The sequence below is a fragment of the Nerophis ophidion genome, linkage group LG04 (genome assembly GCF_033978795.1).
Source record: "Nerophis ophidion isolate RoL-2023_Sa linkage group LG04, RoL_Noph_v1.0, whole genome shotgun sequence".
In the NCBI taxonomy this organism is placed as follows: Eukaryota; Metazoa; Chordata; class Actinopteri; order Syngnathiformes; family Syngnathidae; genus Nerophis; species Nerophis ophidion.
Window position 1 is genome coordinate 26,200,074 of NC_084614.1, and position 20,367 is coordinate 26,220,440.

Consider the following 20,367-nt stretch of genomic DNA (forward strand, 5'->3'; position numbering starts at 1 on the left):
TGTATATATATATACAAGTGTGTATAAGTATTTATATATATTCCAAAGACATGCACCACCTGGGGATAAGTTGATTGGCAACACTAAAATTGGCCGTAGTGTGTGAATGTTGTCTATCTGTGTTGGCACTGCGATGAGATGGCGACTTGTCCAGGTTGCATACCGCCTTCCGCCCTGAATGCTGTGTCTATCTGTGTTGGCACTGTGATGAGGTGGCGACTTGTCCAGGGTGCATACCGCCTTCCGCCCGATTGTAGCTGAGATAGGCACCAGCGCCCCCCGTGACCCCAAAGGGAATAAGCAGTAGAAAATGGATGGATAGATGGATTATCAAGACGCTTTATGTACATGCTACAAAACATTTTTGTTTTAACGCGGTAATTTGTCAATACAATTTCGAAATAAAATCGGCAAAGGAGTCACATTTTTTAAATTAATTTTCAATTTAATATTCCATAGATCAGACATTAAATTGCAGCTACCCACAGGCTGCAACATTCTTGGAATTGTCACGTTTTCAGCATATACTGCAGCGTCTGTGATTTTAAAATCGATTGTTTAAAAAGTTATATTGCTAAAATAAACTAACAAGCATTGTGCATGTGCTATTAATGCAGTGCATGACATTTCATTTTAACAGATTTTTCTAATTTAGCATATTATTGATTTTTCAGTGTGGCGAATTAAAGATAAAGTACAGTTCCACATAATCATTTGACAATTTCAATAATCGGAAATTTCCCTCATTCCAACTTTTTTAGCTGACTTTAGAATTTAAGATAAAGTGAAACAGTGTATTTACACTAAGCAGCGGAACAGACTAAGCAGTGTTTACAAACAATTGTTAAATGTGCAGCAATTTTTATAACAGAGCCAAACCTGATCGATGCACAGGAACATTGTAAACATGTTCTAGTGGCAACTAAACACTTGCTACCCATTAATCACACTACTTCATCTCATTAATGTTTACAGTACAAATAAAAAAACAGTGAAGAGAAAGATGTAAAAGATCTGCAGCTTCTTATGTTTTGAACACAAGGTATCCCACATAAAATGTACATAATGTACAATATAAGGCAAACCCATATTTGTTCAGTCCAAAAGACGTGGCAGAAAAAAAACTGTACTTGTTTTGTTTGTGTGATGCATTAAGTCATTACAGCGACCACTGGCTGCACCCACAGAAAGAATGTTGTCAAACTAGTGTCAGTTTGTTATCTGACATCACAACATTTTTCTTGGTGCGCAACAAAAAGCAACATTTGTGACAACAAATGTAAAAACTTCGTAAGTGTTGAAAAATGATGTGGCATGCAGTTTTTACATAGATAGGCACAACCGAAACAGTAGGTGGAAAAATGGAAATGTGTTTATAACAAACCCATTCATCTTAAGATCTTGGTCATCTGAAGCTGAGATATGTATTGATCCAATAGCAAAATATTGTTTAAGCTGAAGATATTTTAGTAGTGCGTAATTTAGTGTGTAAGATAAGGAAAACTAAAACATTAACACAGGGCAAAGATGTGAAGGACAGATTGTCACACATAAATTAGAATTGAAGCATGAGCAACCTTTAACATCCTAAAGTTTGAGTTTTGCGTGTTCGCCCTTCAACATTTACTGATGTGTGGCATTCATTCATAAGTCTAACGGATCAATGCAACGTGTTTGTTAAGTTGAGCTGTGTGGTTACAATACAACAAAAGGTTCAACTGAGTACAGAGTGATCAATAGGAGAACAGCAAAGGCCCTTTTCTTGTTGAGTCATGTTGACGATTCAGCCATCAGATGCGCACTGTATCCCTGTCGATAAGCTGAGCGGTGTCGTCGTCACCGGGGTGACGCTCATCCTCTGTCTCATAGCTTTCCGAGTCTGTATCCTCCTGAGGGGAATAGTAGCTTTCATATCCCACCACGGGGGAGCTGTCATGAGCCGGCGAGGAGATGCACTGGGCGGTGGTCACTGTGGTGGTGGTGGCTGAATAGGCCCCCGGACTGCCAGGGGGAGAACCTGGGTTTGACGGGCGAAGAAGAGGGGTGCGCTCAGAGTCAGCGTCTGTTCCTCCTTCTTCTCCTCCACCACCTCCTCCTCCTCGTCCTGCGCTCTCCTCGTCCGACTCAGACTCGGAGTGCTCTGTGTTGCTCTGTGTGACCCTCTGTTTGCACACGGGGCACGTCTTCTTAGTCTTGGTTAGCCACGGGTCCACACACTTGCTGTGGTAGGCTAAAGAGAAAAAGCATTTCAAAGAAGGGTCACACAACACAAAATACAGTATTAACTAAAACAAAAGGTTTACATTGTTATTATAGCTGAGGTATGGTGGACAACCAGGCAATGATGCACAAGTGTGGCACGTATTGGAAGTAGGGCCGGACAATTGCGTATATGATTTTTTAATTAATTTCAAGTCAATTAAGATGATCAGCTGTGAGCACATTAACTCAATCAAACTTCTCCTGCTCCACTTTCATTTGTAAGTTGCACGTGAAGTAAACAGTATGACTGAACTTGGAGCTAAAGAAGCAAAATAAATGTCAGCCGTGACTTGGAATTAACTTTCGAAGATGTAGCTATTTTTGAGAAAAAAGAGTCAATGTCCTTCCTTGTGTGGTGGTGGTTTGGATTGCCAATGTGATGTGCAGCAAATCAAGCCGATGTACAAAGTACATATGTTGGCGCCCTCACAAACAGCTAACACAACTAGTTTGTTTATTGAAGAGGTACAATCCAAGTGATTAAACGTGAAAATACAAGCAACTTGCCCCTGCTCTCCCGTCCAAATGCAAAACCCAGTAACTAAATTTTGGTCAAAACTGAGCTGATAATAATTTGGGAGTTCCTAGGTGATATGCTTTACATTAGTGTATGCGATATTGTAATTTGTTCCGTAAGTAAGCTGTTACGCGAATGGCAGGACCTAGCAACTACCACATAACCGCGTGGATACAACAGAAAAACCTAGTATCTCAAGGGACCAATCGGAGCTTCTTTGTCAGTCGCCTTATTGTCTTTAATGAGACATTTGCACGAATTGGGGCCGACGGTCAACCTGATTATGTGATATTATGGCACGAGGGGATATTTGGAAGATTGGCCCAGGACGTTGCAAGCACCTTCATTAAATATATTGTTCTTGATTCTTCCCCTTGCATACTTGTCAAGTTACGTTTGTTTGTTTTTGTTCTCCCCTAACTTGAAAAGGGTTTTGATATTTTGACCAGGGGTTTCACTGGGACTTCACTCCTTGTTTCAATCCAATGATGAGACAAATTTTTGTTTCTCCTTTTATTTTGGACTTGATTGTCTCTTTTTTTCATTGAAAAACTGGAAGTTGAAAAACCGTCAGCCACCCTGGTCTCTGTAAATAGTTGTCACTTCTGTATTTGGTCAATTCACCTGGAGCAGTGTTTGTTGGCCTCTTCTGTACTTGGTAATTTTTCCTCGAGCAGTGTTTGTTGGCCTCCAGTTTGAGCTTGTGCTGCAGACTTAAAAGGAGTGGTTTTGATTGCTTCAGGTGAGAGCCTTCCTGATTAGTGATGGTCTTCAGCTGTTGGGATTTTGTGTCTGTAATTCCATGTGTGTCCTCTGGGGGGAAATGGGAGTCAAACTCATATTTGGACATGAGGCCTTCTGTGTGGGTGAAGGCTTTGGCCTTGTGTAGAGTTTGCCAAAACACCTCCCACTCGATCTTTCCATGGATACATCGGGAAGATCGCCGACTGTAGGCAAACTAAGTGTGCGTGGTTGGTTTAGGTGGTCGTGGCAAGATTTTCTATTCCTGTTTGTCAGCAGGTAGTAGGACAACCAACCGTCTTGCGTCTCTGTGCAGAACGGTGGCTTGGAGCTTTTCGTTTCTGCTGCTTGAATTGGGAAGGCTGGTCTTTTTTTTTTTTTTTTTCCTCTTTGAAACGTTGATTCCGATTCTGACATGGAGCTCATCTTCCTCGACTCTGTAGCCCAGACCGAGTGCCTTGTTGTCATCATCGCTCATCTGGTTTGGTAAGATAATGGTCTTTTTCATTTTGTTTTCCTCTTCAGGGCGCTCCTTCCTCCCACTTTGACCAGTGAAGACCCATGGCTTCAACTCAAACCCTCCGGCCTTCAGGATCCTCTCCACGTTAGCTGTGATGATGTTTAGCTGATCAAGGTTGTTGTGGGAAGTTAGGATGTCATCAACATAGCTGTCGTTGTGAAGCACTCAACGCTCCTCTTCAAGATGGGCAAAGAGAGGGAGGTTTGCAGTTTTACGCATTGCCAGCTGCGCTATGCATCCTGCTGGTTTGTCTCCTATTTTCACTCTTGTGATTGGGCATTCTTCTAGGTCCTCATTTTCGGCATCTCGCCAGAGGAACCTGTGAAGGTGCCCTTCTTGGTCTTCCAGCCAGATTGAGTTATACATCTTTTTTATGTCACCCAGCGCAGCATGTGCTCCACTTCTGAATCGGAGAAGCACAGCTCGAATTTGGTTGAGGACGTTAGGGCCTTTCATCAGCAGGTCATTCATGCTGACGCCTCTGCACTTTTGACTGCTGTTCCAGACAATTCTCACTGGACTTGTGACTGAGTGTGGGTTAGGGGCAATGAGGTGACTGAGATACCAAACTGGTCCATCCCACTTGGTGATGGTGTCTTTGGGTAGTTTGATGGCTGTTTGTCGATCAATCATGTCATGCACTTGTGCAGCATATGCCACCTTCCACTCAGGTGTTTTTGCAAGTTGCTTTTCCGTTCTCAGGAATGTGGCCTTGACTGTTTTTCTTTTATTTGGTAGTGACATGGAGTCCTCCACCAAAGGATACCTGGCATGCCAATGTGGCTCTTTGCTGTGGTTGTCCTCCGTGACATAGGTGAGGCCTTCCTTTACCACTTCTAGCTTTCGCTCGTCTGCAAGAGTCCTTTCTTTGCCGCCTGGTTGACATTTTCCACAGCGGCATCCTCCACACTTCGGGTCACATGCTGCACCAATACTGTCCCATTTCCACCACTCTAGGAAGTCCCGGTTGGAGGTTGAACCTGGCGTGAACCTGAGTGTTGGGAGGATGTTGGGAGGTTTTTTACAAGCTGGTCCAGTGAGTTCTTCATACCTCAAAGCAGCGGTCCTCATTGATCTCGCGAAGTGTGTTTTGGACATGTGGGCGGAAACAGTGAGGTCTTCAAAGAGTTCAGGATGAGAGCCTCCAACTGTCATTCCCAGTGGTCCGTCCCACAATACAAGGTCTCCGATACCTCTGATCCGTTGAGGTGCTAGCTGGCCTTCTCGGTGACTTATGAGCAAACTGACTTCATTGGGTCTTGTCAGAGCTCCAAGGGGGACATCCGGAAAGAATTTCTGCAGCCGTTTGGAGTCCACACTTTTATGGATGTCTACAATGCTGTCCAGACCATAACAGACCAATTGATGCGATTTCATAGTACCTCTTGTAGTCTTCACTCTGATCTTCAAGAGGTACCGCTTTGTTTTCACAATGGTCTTCATTCCTCCGACACCATGTACAATGAGTGTGATTTCATAGTACCTCTTGTAGTTTTCACTCTGATCTTCAAGAGGTACCGCTTTGTTTCCACAATGAAGTGAAGTGAAGTGAAATGGTCTTCATTCCTCCGACACCATGTACAATGAGTGTGATGTCTTCGCTCCTGAGGTTCAGTTTGTCTGCAGCCTTGTGGGTGATGTAATTGGTGTCGGAAGCCAGGTCGATCAGTGTTCCAATCTTTTCTCCAGCGTTTGCGGTGACCTCCAATAGCATTATCATTACTGGCAGTTCCTGCAATCCACTTTCCGCTAAAAGTCCTGCGATTTCATAGTACCTCTTGTAGTCTTCACTCTGATCTTCAAGAGGTACCGCTTTGTTTCCACAATGGTCTTCATTCCTCCGACACCATGTACAATGAGTGTGATGTCTTCGCTCCTGAGGTTCAGTTTGTCTGCAGCCTTGTGGGTGATGTAATTGGTGTCGGAAGCCAGGTCGATCAGTGTTCCAATCTTTTTCTCCAGCGTTTGCGGTGACCTCCAATAGCATCATCATTACTGGCAGTTCCTGCAATCCACTTTCCGCTAAAAGTCCTGATTTGACTTTTGTGGTGTTGAAGGTCTTGGATGCAGCATTGGAGAACGCATCATGAAACTGCCTTGCCAGCTCTGGGGAAAGCTTCTTGACAAAGTCCTCCTGTTCTTCTGTGTACGTTCTTCTGCTTTTGCCATCCATTGAGCCAGGTTTGCTCTTTTTCTGTGCCGAGCCGCTTCTTTTGTTTGGACAGAGGTAGAAATGATGCTCAGGTGCATGTTCATCCTTGCAGGCATGGTTGGTGCATAGGAAATCATCTTTGTAGTCTGAACTGTCATTATGGACATCAAGACATCTCTTGCATGCTCCCAACTTCTTAGCAGCAGCCTTCTTCTCTGCTAGCTGAAGTGCCCGGAACTGCATGCAATAGTACAGCTTCTTCCTGTGCTTCCCATCTCCACAGACAACACAACCAGTGCGGTCGTCACTTGCTTTGGTGGATTTTGTCCTAGCAAGTCTTGGCTCAGGCTTCGATTCCCTCTTGTCAGGTTCCTCATTCAGTTGTTCCAGCTGCTCATAAATGCTCTCTTGCTCTTTGAGGAAGTCCAAGAGACCGTCAAACCTGCTTGCTGGAATCACAGCATTCCTGGTGTCTGCTGCATAGATGAGCCATTCCTTTCTGAGAGGTCCTGGGAGTTTTCCCTCAATCGACCTGGTCACAAGTGGGTTTTTGATGGCGCCAGTGTCCCCAAGCTCCCTGAGATCTTGAAGCGCCTTCTCCACATCTTGGATTAGTTCCACGACTTTTCGCGGCTGGTTACTTTTGTCAGGTTGTATTCTCTGCAACTCCTCCACAATCTCTATAGCAATGGAAGTCCGGTTGCCATACCGATTCTCCAGAAGACGGAAGATGTCATCGGCAGTGTTATGAGTGGTTAGACGAAGGTCTTTCCTGATCTTGTCCTCAACACTGTCCAGCAATTGGGCCTTCTTCACCTCCTTGGAACCGGTTGGCTCACCTTGTCTCTGGAGTGCTTCCCAGTCCTTTTTCCACTTGTGGAATTCACGTTTCTTTCCAGTGAACTTAGGAAGGGCTGTGGGTTTCAACTTGATGGCTGGCACAGGATGGCTAGGAGCAATTAGTTCCCTCCTGACTTCTTCCTTTATCTTCTGTTGTATGAAGTCAGCCTTCTTGGAAACCAGCCTGGTGGTCGGTAGTTCCAGACCTTTCAAGCTTTTCAGAATTTCAACTACTGTATCTTTAGGGACCCATTGTCTCCACCGACCATGCACCTCCTTTGCAGTCTTTACCAGTCCTTCCAGGTGGTTCAGCATGAAGTCATATCCATCCAGGTTCATATCCTCCGGTTCCAAAGCAGTGGTGCGTTGACACTCCTCATCTGCTGCCAGAAGAGCTATGGACACTTCATCTTTTCCAAACTTGTCCCACAGGGCCTTCTGGAGTTGACCTTTGAACTTCGCCCGCTTTGACTCACACTCCTTTGAGGTATTATCTAGATCTTCTTGTTGCTCTTGGGTGAGTTCAGTTTCTCCATCTTTTAGCTGTGTCAGAAGTTTGGCCTACAACTTGTCATTGGCTTCCATGACTTTGTCCGTTGCTGTGATGAGTGTCTTGAAACTGTCTCTGAGCTCCTCCTCAGACAAGTCCTCATGGTTCCTGGTGATGCTGTTTACAAGGCGGGTGAATGATGCGTTTGCAGTTGTCCTTTCGGTCTTTAGCTGGTCAAGCACCTTCTTGTCAGCCATATTTAAAGCTCAAGTGGAGTTTAATTGAATTTGGTGAAATTACCTTTTGAGTCTTTGGTCCAGATCTCCTTTTCCTGGTTGTCCAGTGGGGGATCGGTTTTTCACTGCGGTTTTTCACTGTCAAGTTACGTTTGTTTGTTTTTGTTCTCCCCTAACTTGAAAAGGGTTTTGATATTTTGACCAGGGGTTTCATTGGGACTTCACTCCTTGTTTCAATCCAATGATGAGACAAATCTTTGTTTCTCCTTTTATTTTGGACTTGATTGTCTCTTTTTTTTTCATTGAAAAACTGGAAGTTGAAAAACCGTCAGCCACCCTGGTCTCTGTAAATAGTTGTCACTTCTGTATTTGGTCAATTCACCTGGAGCAGTGTTTGTTGGCCTCTTCTGTACTTGGTAATTTTTCCTCGAGCAGTGTTTGTTGGCCTCCAGTTTGAGCTTGTGCTGCAGACTTAAAAGGAGTGGTTTTGATTGCTTCAGGTGAGAGCCTTCCTGATTAGTGATGGTCTTCAGCTGTTGGGATGTTGTGTCTGTAATTCCATGTGTGTCGTCTGGGGGGAAATGGGAGTCAAACTCATATTTGGACATGAGGCCTTCTGTGTGTGTGAAGGCTTTGGCCTTGTGTAGAGTTTGCCAAAACAATACTCTTTTGGGCAGATAACTGTGGAGGTCAAAATAAAAACTGGACGCTGTACACGGCTCTTGCCCAATGTGCAAACGCAGAATGGGGCCCACCCGAGATTGTAATAAAATATCTGGAGAAAGGGCACACGTTCATGAGAGCAGATTCAATCCATGGCTCAATCAGCAAGAAAATGAAAGCTCAAGAAAACATCTATATATTTGATGACTTTGTATCTTTGTAAGACAGCATCAAGATGGATTGGTTTTCCTTTGTTTTCTCAAAATCAGCTAGAAGTGAGTTACTAGGTTTTGCCTTTGAACGGGAGTGCTGTCATCACATGTAGCATTAGCAGCTTAGTCGCTCCGAGTGGTACGGCCAACAGACTCATATCTTGACTTGAAATTAACTGTATTGTTATTAAAGACAGGACACATTCACAAGTAGCTTTGATGTTTGCTGCATATGTGGCATCCATCCATCCATCCATCCATTTTCTAACGCTTATCCATTTCGGGGTCGCAGAGGTGCTGGAGCCTATCTCAGCTGCATTCGGGCGGAAGGCGGAGTGCACCCTGGACAAGTCGCCACCTCATCACAGGGCCAACACAGATAGACAACATTCACACACATTTGCACAATAGGGCCAATTGCGTGCATCATGTTTGAAAATTATACAGTTTTCATTAGGGCTGCATCTACCGATTATCTCACTAATCAAGTAATCTATCAATTAGTTTGTTATATCGATCGCATAATCAGCTAGAACCCACTTTATAGCCTAAATGCGTATTTTAAGTAAAACAGTTGAAAAACAGTAGGGCTGAACGGTTTTGAGAAAAAACCTAATTGTGATTTCTTCCTCCAAAATGGCGATAGGATTTGCGATTTCTACATTTTATACATGAAAATGTGAAAATAACAAGTGAAGGAAGATATGTTACTTTTAGTCCTTCAATCAACATGTTATTGTCCCGAGGGGGCACACTTTAGAACATTATGCAATAATTTACTTTAGAAATTATTTCGGCTTTCTTGCAGACAGACTCAGAGCTTTTGCGTACATCATGCTCGTCAAGTGAAGAAATAACCAATAAAAACTGAACAGTGTTTATAATGTGATGTGCTCATAATATATCATCAGAACGCAAGTAACCATTTAAAAGGATATACGCTCTGATTTCTCATTACTGTAGAATTGTTTACCATTGTACTTTTATTGAAGGGTTAATCATTTTCTTATCTTAAATAAATACAATGAAATATAAAAAAAACTAATTTATGTATGCAAAAATTTAACTTAAATAAATATTGAACATCTTATAGTGCATTTTTTGCCCAGTTGAAAAACAAGGTCGGATGTTGTATTTTTGTTTGATGCCATCACGTGATCACGACATTCTCACTTGTTTGTCAGTGTTTGAAGATGAAATATTACCACAACGGACATTTTGTTTTGTAATCATATTTTTTTCCCTTTGAGTTTTTGTCACCTTGCGGAACTTCTCTAATTGCAGGATTGACTGTAATTAGAATTTTTGCTTGCAGCTTAAAGCATAACAATTAGCTGAAAGACCGTTCTTATCTCAAAGAATCTTAAGATAAACATCATCATAGCTAAATGAATGCATATCTCTTTATTTTTAACACAATTTCAGACAAAAATGTTATTTGAAGTTCAAATGATATTAATTGATTGAGGACTTGTATCTAAAATGTCAGTAACCTAAAGCATCATCCGTGAGGATACAAACATAAATGCAGCATCGGACAGTTATCATAAACAAGAACCAACAATCGTATTTAAATAAGAATTACCATGTGAACAGGGTAAAACCCGCAACTTGTCTCCTTCTTCATACTCGTCCAAGCAAATGGCACACACATCATAGTCATCACCTGAAAGACAAGAAAGAAGAAAACATGATGTATATGCTCAACAATATATAACTACTTTTTACCTTTAGTGAACTTGTGAATAGGAATGCGCTTCAGCTGTTCCTTTGACAAGCGATTTTTTCTGAGCCTCTTTCTGTACTGCACACAGCGTATGACCTTAAAAACATAGAAAAAAAAAAAAACATTTTACAAATGTTGCAACAAGAAATGTAAATAAATGACACGGCCTTTGACTTGGAATATCAATCAATGTTTACTTATATAATATGTGAGGATTAAGGAACCATAGAGTTAGCGGTGCACCATGTTAACACAAACTACAGTGGAACCTCGGTTTATGAACCCCTCATTGTACAATCTTTTCAATTTACGAGCCACAACCCAAAATAAGACATACATTAGTGGACAAAACGTGTCTCAGTGTACCAACATTTTATCCATACATTGTTTTCAGGGCAGCCTTTTTGTGCATGGCAGCACGATTGTTTGATGATCTCTTGTGCCTATTCATTGCTGTCGTTAGCTCCTGTGCTTTTTAACATTTTTCTAGTTTTAGCTCACTCAATGCTTTACAATGTGTTGAAAGTGTACAAACTTTTACTAAAGTATCGACTTTTGTTGGTGCTGGAAACCATTGTTCATATTTACATTGTTTCTCATAGACACATTTGCTCCAATATAAAAACGTTTTGTATACACTAATCTTGTTCCAGAATCACTTAAGTTGGCAATTTGTGGTTCCAGTGTACCGGTAATGTTAATTACTACATATTAAATATACTAAACAAAAATATTAACGCAACACTTTTGTCTAGGCTCCCATTTTTCATTTGTTGAACTCAAAGATTGAAAACTTTTAGTATACACTCTCAAATACTGTTCATAAATATGTCTATATCTGTGTTAGTGAGCACTTTTTTGCCAAGATAATTCATCCCACCTCAGCATGATTATTGCACAGGTGTGCCTTAGGCTGCCCACAATAAAAAGCCATTCTGAAATGTACAGTTTCCTTTACTGTGGTCTTGGGCGGGGAGTCAGAAAAGCAGTCGTATCTGGTGTCACCACCATTTGCCTCACGCAGAGCAACACATCTCCTTTGCATAGAGTTGATCAGATTGTTGATTGTGGAATGTTAGTCCAATATTCTTCAATGGCAGTGCATAGTTGTTGGATGATGGCAGGAACTGGAAAACGCTGTCTTATACACTGATCCACAGTGTATATGGATGACATGTCCGGTAAGTATGCTGGCCATGCAAGAACTGGGATGTTTTCAGCTTCCAGGAATTGCGTACAGATCCTTGCAATATCGGGCCATATTTTGTCATGATGTAACATGAGGTGATGGTCTCCGGTGAATGGCACAACAACAGGCCTCAGGATCTTATCACAATATCTCTGTGCATTCAAAATGCCATCAATAAAATGCATTTGCGTTCGTTGTCCATAATATACCCTTGCCCATAGCATAAACCCACCCCCACCATGGGCCACTCCATCACTCATCAGCAAACCGCTCTACAACACGATGCCACACACGCTGTCTGACATCTGCACTAAACAGTGAAAACTGGGATTCATCCATGAAGGGAACACCTTTCCATTGCGCCAGACGCCATTAAAATTGAGCATTTGCCCACTCAAGTCGGTTACGAGACAAACTTCAGTCAGGTTGAGACCCCAATGAGGACGACAAGCATGCAGATGAGCTTCCCTGAGACGGTGACTCAGTTTGTGCAAAAATTATTTGGTTATGCAAACAAATTGTTGCAGCAGCTATCCGTGTGGCCAAACCTGAGATGTGGGATAGATTATCTTGGCAAAGAACAAAATGCTCACGAACACAGATTTAAACAGATTTGTGAACATTTTTTAAGAGGAAAAGGTATTTTGCATATAAAGTAAACGTTTTATATATTTGAGTTCAACTCATGAAAAGATGAAGCAAAAACAAAAGTGTTGCGTTTATATTTGTGTTCAGGGTACAAAACTATATGTCACTGCTAATGATGTGCGAATTGATACTGATATATCGATACCACCGATACCAGATCTTTATGCTCTAATATTGATTCTCAAATCAAAATATCGATACTTATGATACTATAGTTATTTGAGATCATGTGTATCAGTAATAGAAACAGTGTAAAAAGTAAGTAGACTTGTGAATGTTTCAATTTTGAACGCTTTTGTTAAACGTTATTTACATGTTCAGTAGTTAACATATTCATGTTTACCTTAATTGTGAATTACTTTTTATTTTAATAGTAGTTGTTATGAATTACTGTATCTGAATGCTTTCATTATTTTTTTATTTTTTTTTACTTAATTACCTTTTTATGGTTTGTAACACCATTTTTGTATACTTTGTATGATTTTGTATTATTAGTGCTCTGAAATATTTTATCTTTGAAACACACAACTTTTTCAATTTTACAACATTAGATATATTTGCACAATGTATCGGATCAGTATCACCGATACCAGCTTGAATTTTACTCTGTATTGGATTGGTAAAGAAAATCATTGGTATTGCACATCCCTCGCCATTACAGCTTGGTTTGCTTTGTCTTATACCATGTATGCAAGAGTAAAATTATTCATGATACTTACCAAGATAACAAACATCACAATAATGATCATGCCAACCACTCCAGTGAAGGGAATAAGGTAGTATGAGAGTGGGAACGCAAACTCTGGCTTTATTATCACATAGGCTCTGCAATTGAAGCGAAAAATAAATTAGACCCTATATATTCTGACTCCAGGCAAATATATCTACAGCTATGTCATATTGCATTATGTACCCTTGATCTGGAATGATAAAATTCTTAAGAACTTCAGAGGCATAGAAACTGGTGAAGACTGAGGGGATCACAATCTCCCCTGCAATGGTATCTGGTAAAAACAAGCAAAATAGAAAATATTAAGGAAAACCTAATCCTTTTTACAGTGATGGTTTGTTTGCAGCTTTTTGAAATGAACAAAACTGTTTATTTTCCCTGTTTTTCTGTTTAAGATGCACGTGATTGGTTAAAATGTGTGTTGGTGTATGTGTCTAGAGAAGAGGGTGGGTGGGGTTATTATGCACACAGCATCAGCAATGAGAACACAAACAAGAGGGGAGGAGACATTGCTACAAGACGTCAAAGTAAAAAAAAAAAAAAAGCAGTATTCCCATCCCGACTTCTTTAGTTAGACATGCCAATGAATGCGTTGACTGCCTTACCGTTACTGGCGTTCATATTGAGCAGAGAGTCAGAGTACATGTTGTGAATGATGGCAGCGCTGTATCCAGCTTGCTGCGCATGTAAGACCTTTGGGGAAAAAAATAATTGTATTAGATTTGGCACTAGAAAGGGTTCAATGCACTGAAGACTTTTAAACTTCTCTGACCTTTCGATCAAAACTGCACTCATAGCGTTTGATGAGAGCTATGAATATGGTGGTGTTGGCCTCCAAAGCTGGCAGGAGTGAAGGAGGGGGGGCGATCGGTGCACAGCCATTGAGAGGGTGGGAAACCACCAAAACACCCTTTAAGGTGAAGACAAACCTTTTATTACACTGAGCTATGAATGAGGTTTTTCACTATTAAACACATTTCTTGCCATATACCCTCACCATGAGTCCATCTTTGGGAAGGGGGGATCCAAACAGGGCCGGCAGGTCCTCAAGCAACAAGGTCACATTGCTGTAATGCTGGCCAATAGTGAGAAACAAAAAAGGGTCATTTGACGCATTTTCAACAGTAATCAGTGTGCTGATGCAGTGTTACTTACAGCATATATGTATGCATGTGTGGGCGAGGGTGATATGCTGCATAAAATGACGGAAATGACTGTCAGAGGTGCTCCCGCCCACCACCCACCCGGTTGAAGCATCCTTCAATGGCTTTGGTGTACTTAAATGAAAAAATAAAAAGATTATTAGAATACTGCACATAAACAACCATGCGTTTAGAAAAAACTATAGCTATGCTAACTGTATATTAGAATATTAACATTTAAACAGTGATCAAACACACGATGAGGACATGAAACATCTACTTTTACTCATGCATTATTCTTTTGTTTTCCAAAATACAAATGAATATCATGACTGAATGGGCTGCACTATGGGGCAGAGATTAGTGTGTGTGCCTCACAATACGTAGGTCCTGAGTTCAATCCCGGGCTTGGGATCTTTCTGTGTGGAGTTTGCATGTTTTCCCCATCACTGTGTGGGTTCCCTCCGGGTATTCCGGCTTCTTCCCACCTCCAAAGAAGGGATAGGTTGTTTGCAACAATAAATTGGCCCAAGTGTGTGAATGTGAGTGTGAATGTTGTCTGTCTATCTGTGTTGGGCATGCGACGAGGTGGCGACTATGTTCACTGCTTGTTGTACATATCCTACGAAGTCAGACATAAACTGTTTCAATGTCCATTTCTCAGATGATGTAATTGTTGATGAATGAGTGCTGATATCAACCAAATCTAGACCCCAACCCCCTGCACATCCCACCCCCTGGATTGTAAATAATGTAAATAATTCAATGTATATACTCTGATGATTGACTTGTGTAATGAATGTATTATGCTGATAGTATGTATTTGTACCATGAATTGATTAACGTGGACCCCGACTTAAACAAGTTGAAAAACGTATTCGGGTGTTACATTTAGTGGTCAATTGCACGGAAAATGTACAGTACTGTGCAATCTACTAATAAAAGTTTCAATTTATCAATCAATCTAAGACGCCTTCCGCCCGAATGCAGCTGGGATAAGCTCCCCTGGCGACCCCGAAAGGGACAAGCGGTTAAAAAAACGGATGGATCCTAATTTAATGACATTAGTGCAAACACACATTTGGTGAAGTGGCTGCGTAGTGATAGAATGCACACTTGATCTGAGTGATAGAGTACAATTAGTACACATTAAAGACATTTGTGTGTGTTTTCCGCAAACACCAGACGCGCAGCAGAGGAGTGTCTAGCAAGTTAGCTGCTTACCTTGTCGGCCTCTTTTATGTCAGCGCAGTGTTAAAAATAGGTCCAAAATGTCCTCCCGTCTCACATGTCACCGCATAAAACCAATATAGTTGACTTTCTGCTGTTTGTATTCTGGCCACCTTCTGCTGCGTGTACGACAACAAACTCGCCAGGGAAGGATTAGCGCTTGTTAACTTGGCTCGTTTTTGGCAAATGTTGTATAACAGTTAAATCCAGTACGTGACAGAGCACTCAGTATGTATGATGCAGCACTTACACACACGTTAAGTAGAATATAGAAATGGCTTAAAGAGTCCTTATGGACGAAAATTATCTATCTGTTCAGCCGTAAACCTGTGTTCGTTAATGGCTGCTTGTGTTTGTTATTGCTTGCTGGGTTCCCTGACTCGTGGGTGTTGAGACTGCTTGGCGACCCAGCAGCACGCTGCACCACAGCGCTACTAGCGGCTGGGTGTACACATAGCAAGTAATCACTGACTGGCGGACTGTGAAGTCCATCCATCCATCCATTTCCTACCGCTTATTCCCTTTGGGGTCGCGGAGGGCGCTGCTGTTTATCTCAGCTACAATTGGGCAGAAGGCGATGTACACCCCGGACAAGTCGCCACCTCCCAGAGAGGAGTTGTACAGTCTAATGGCGTGTGAGACAAAGGAGTTTTTGAGTCTATTAGTCCTGCACTTGGGATGAAGCAGTCTAGCACTGAACAGGCTCCTCTGGCTACTGATAACGCTATGCAGAGGGTGACTGGCATCATCCATGATACTCACTAGTTTGTCAACAGTCCTCTTCTCTGCCACCGTCACCAGTGAGTCCAGTTTCATTACGATTGTAGAACCGGCCTGCCTGATCAGTTTCTCCAGTCTGGAGCTGTCCTTCTTAGATGTTCCGAAACTCCTCCTCTCTGCCGTCCCTGATGCACCCGACGATGGCTGTGTCATCCGCGTACTTCTGGACGTGACACAGCTCTGAGTTGTAGCAGAAGTCAGCGGTGTACAGGGTGAAGAGAAAAGGGGCCAGCACCGTTCCCTGCGGTGCTCCGGTGCTGCTGATCACAGTGTCAGATGTGATGTCCACCAGTCTGACGTACTGTGGCCTGTCGGTGAGGTAGTTCGAAATCCAGGCAACCAGGCAGGGGTCCACTCACATTTTGTAGAGCTTGTCCTGAAGGAGGCAGACAGACAACATTCACACTCAGATTCACACACTAGGGCAGTGGTTCTTAACCTGGGTTCGATCGAACCCTAGGGGTTCGGTGAGTCGGCCTCAGGGGTTCGGCGGAGGTCAAAACACACCCGATTCATCGTGTAAATACAAACTTCTCCTTATCGGCGTATTACGGATACGGCAACAGGTGACTGATTTGCAGGTGTGTAATTTGTTTTGAGTTCATGCACTGTGTTGGGTTTTGTTGTTTGAACAAGGTGATGTTCATGCACGGTTCATTTTGTGCACCAGTAAAAAAAAACATGGTAACACTTTAGTATGGGGAACATATTCACCATTAATCAGTTGCTTATTGACATGCAAATTAGTAACATAGTGGCTCTTAACTAGTCATTATTAAGTACTTATTAATGCCTTATTCGGCATGGCCTGATTATAACCCAAACCTTCTAACCCTGACCCTAACCAAATAACTCTGAATTAAGTCTTTATTACTTAGAATATATTCCCCTAGTGTTCAAATAACTCTAAATTAAGTCTTTGTTACTTAGAATATATTACCCATACTAAAGTGTTACCAGAAACATATACCGTAACTTTGTCTTGAATTTAAAAAACATTTTATTTTTCACTAAAAACGGGTTCGGTGAATGCGCATATGAAATTGGTGGGGTTCGGTACCTCCAACAAGGTGAAGAACCACTGCACTAGGGCCAATTTAGTGTTGCCAATCAACCTATCCCCAGGTGCTTGGCTTTGGAAGTGGGAGGAAGCCGGAATGGGCGACTTGTCCAGGGTGTACCCGGCCTTCCGCCCGATTGTTGCTGATATAGGCACCAGCGCCCCCCGCTTCCCTAAAGGAGTAGAGAATGGATGAATGAATGTTTTATGATTTCTATCCATTTTCATTAAATGTTAATAACTTAAAAACTATATTAATTAAACCCAAATATTTTGCAGCACAAATCCGCACAAACGTAACACCGACTATTGGGACACATTTGAGGATTTTTTGACATGATTGGAGTGCTGGTTAAGAACAATAAAATTTTAATATCATAAAAACCATAAAACCTTAATAACTTAAAAAACATAAGGGAAAAACCAAAATGTTAATAGCACAAAGCAGCTAAAATATAGCACAAGCGAATAGGACACGTTTGGGGAGGTTTTGACATAGTTGGGGGAGGGCGTCTAGTTACTCTTAATAATATATTATGTACACATTAATAACATAAAACATACAAACAATAACTTGGAAACTATAATAGTCAGACAAAACATGTTTGCAGCACAAGCATAGCACACAAACAAAGGGAACACATTTGCAGAGATTTGGATGAGGTGGGGGGCTGGGCTAGTCAGTACATGTATTTTAGAATGGATTAAAAACCGGAACGTCAAAAACGAAAATTTTTGAAGCACAAACCAGAACAAACAAAGCGCAGACAATTGGGACAAGTTTGAGGAGATTTGTACAAGGTGAGGAAAGGGTGGGGGGGACTTCACACTGGTCTCAAACCATATTCATATAGTTGTGGCATGTTTACTTTAAACTTTTATCACTTGCATCATTTTATTTTGAATTGCGACAATATGTCCCACCGGGTGATATTTTTTTTATTTCGAATACATCTTTTCGAACTGTTTCTCAATTGGTATACAGCTAAATTCCTAAGTGCTATATTTATTTATAATAGGCTTTTGAATCTAAATGTGTCCTTCCTGGTTAAATAAAGGTTCATATATATATATATATATATATATATATATAAAAGCAACTTCATTATTAAACTATATACATACATTTATATGTATACAGTATATAAATATATATATATATATATATATATGCTGTATATATATACAGTATATATACTTATACAGTATATATATACTGTATAAGGAAATACTTATACTTATACAGTATATATATATATATATATATATATATATATATATGTGCTGTATAAGTATATATATACTTATATAAGTATATATATATATATATATATATATATGTATATATATATATATATATATATATATATATATATATATATATATATATATATATATATATATATAATATATATATATATACATATATATATATATATATATATATATATCAGGGCTGCGAATCTTTGGGTGTCCCACGATTCGATTCAATATCGATTCTTGGGGTCGCGATTCGGTTATAAATAGATTTTTTCGATTCAACGCGATTCTCGATTCAAAAATGATATTTTTCCGATTCAAAACGATTCTGTATTTCTCGATTCAAAAACGATATTTTTCCGATTCAAAATGATTCTGTATTTATTCAATACATAGGATTTCAGCAGGATCTACCCCAGTCTGCTGACATGCTAGCAGAGTAGTAGATTTTTTTTTTAAAAAGCTTTTATAATTGTAAATGACAATGTTTTATCAACTGATTGCAATAATGTAAATTTGTTTTAACTATTAAACGAACCAAAAATATGACTTATTTTATTTCTGTGAAAACATTGGACACAGTGTGTTGTCAAGCTTATGAGATGCGACGCAAGCGAAGCCACTGTGACACTATTGTTCTTTTTTATTATTTTTATAAATGTCTAATAATAATGTCAATGAGGGATTTTCAATCACTGCCATGCGGAAATTATAACTAATATTGATACTGTTGTTGATAATATTAATTTTTGTTTCACTACTTTTGGTTTGTTCTGTGTCGTGTTTGTGTCTTCTCAATTGCTCTGTTTATTGCAGTTCTGAATGTTGCTGGGTCAGGTTGGTTTTGGAATTGTATTGTATTGTTATGGTATTGCTGTGTATTGTTTTTTTGGATTGATAAAAAAATAAATAAAACAATAATAATAAAATAAAAATCGATTTAAAATCGATTCTGAATCACACAACGTGGGAATCCCACACCCCTAATATATATATTATATGTATATATTCTTTCCCACACCCCTAATATATATATTAGGGGTGTGGGAAATAATCGATTCGAATATGAATCGAATTGAATCGAATACGTTGTGCGATTCAGAATCGATTCTCATTTTTTTTAAATCGATTTTTTTTTTTTTTTTTTTTTTTTTTTTATCAATCCAACAAACCACTACACAGCAATACCATAACAATGCAATCCAATTCCAAAACCAAACCTGACCCAGCAACACTCAGAACTGCAATAAACAGAGCATTTGAGACACAAACAGGACACAGAACAAACCAAAAGTAGTGAAACAAAAATTAATATTATCAACAACAGTATAAATATTAGTTATAATTTCAGCCTATCAGTGATTAAAAAATCCCTCATTGACATTATCATTAGACATTTATAAAAAAATAAAAAAAAAAGAACAATAGTGTCACAGTGGCTTACACTTGCATTGCAATTCATAAGCTTGACAACACACTGTGTCCAATATTTGCACAAAGATAAAATAAGTCATATTTTTGGTACGTTTAATAGTTAAAACAAATTTACATTATTGCAATCAGTTGATAAAACATTGTCCTTTACAATTATAAAAGCTTTTTTTTTTTTTTAAATCTACTACTCTGCTAGCATGTCAGCAGACTGGGGTAGATCCTGATTAAATCCTATGTATTGAATGAATACAGAATCCTTTGGAATCGGAATATCGTTTTTGAATCGAGAATCGAATTGAATCGAAAAAAATCGATATATTATTGAATCGTGACCCCAAGAATTGATATTGAATCGAATCGTGGGACACCCAAAGATTCGCAGCCCTAATATGTATGTATATATATGGGTTAGATTGTGGACTCTGGCTGGCCGTAGTTTAAGTAGCCCTGCACTAAACCATGAAATTAAGAGCTACACGTGTGAGACCCCTGCTGCAGAGTCTGTTGTTATTTTTAAAGAGCTAAACCCTTTTCT

General features: G+C 40.2%; 1 protein-coding gene across 3 annotated transcripts; it reads right to left on the minus strand.

Moving 5' to 3' along the window:
• Positions 1-424: 424 nt before the first annotated feature.
• rnf167 (ring finger protein 167) lies at positions 425-16,789 on the minus strand. Of its 3 annotated transcripts, none has more exons than XM_061897679.1 (10): positions 16,061-16,789; positions 14,082-14,203; positions 13,924-14,001; positions 13,699-13,836; positions 13,532-13,619; positions 13,110-13,200; positions 12,916-13,021; positions 10,362-10,455; positions 10,219-10,299; positions 425-2,230 (listed from the first exon to the last, which is right to left on the minus strand). In XM_061897679.1, exons 2-10 carry the CDS (start codon positions 14,181-14,183, stop codon positions 1,791-1,793), a joined length of 1,218 nt encoding a protein of 405 aa, XP_061753663.1. In that variant the 5' UTR covers positions 14,184-14,203; positions 16,061-16,789; the 3' UTR covers positions 425-1,790. The 3 variants fall into 3 exon arrangements, with proteins under 3 accessions (XP_061753663.1, XP_061753662.1, XP_061753664.1); XM_061897678.1 differs by lacking the exon at positions 16,061-16,789 and adding an exon at positions 15,293-15,696; XM_061897680.1 differs by lacking the exons at positions 14,082-14,203; positions 16,061-16,789 and adding an exon at positions 15,293-15,697.
• Positions 16,790-20,367: the final 3,578 nt, after the last annotated feature.

Coding starts and splice junctions, on each gene's coding strand:
- rnf167 (XM_061897679.1), bottom strand. CDS start 14,183: ATGCTTCAACCGGGTGGGTGGTGGGCGGGAGCACCTCTGACAGTCATT. Junction 10,300..10,361: donor TATTCACAAGTTCACTAAAG/GTAAAAAGTAGT, acceptor CTTGTCTTTCAG/GTGATGACTATGATGTGTGT. Junction 2,231..10,218: donor GGTTTTACCCTGTTCACATG/GTAATTCTTATT, acceptor TTTTCTCTTTAG/CCTACCACAGCAAGTGTGTG.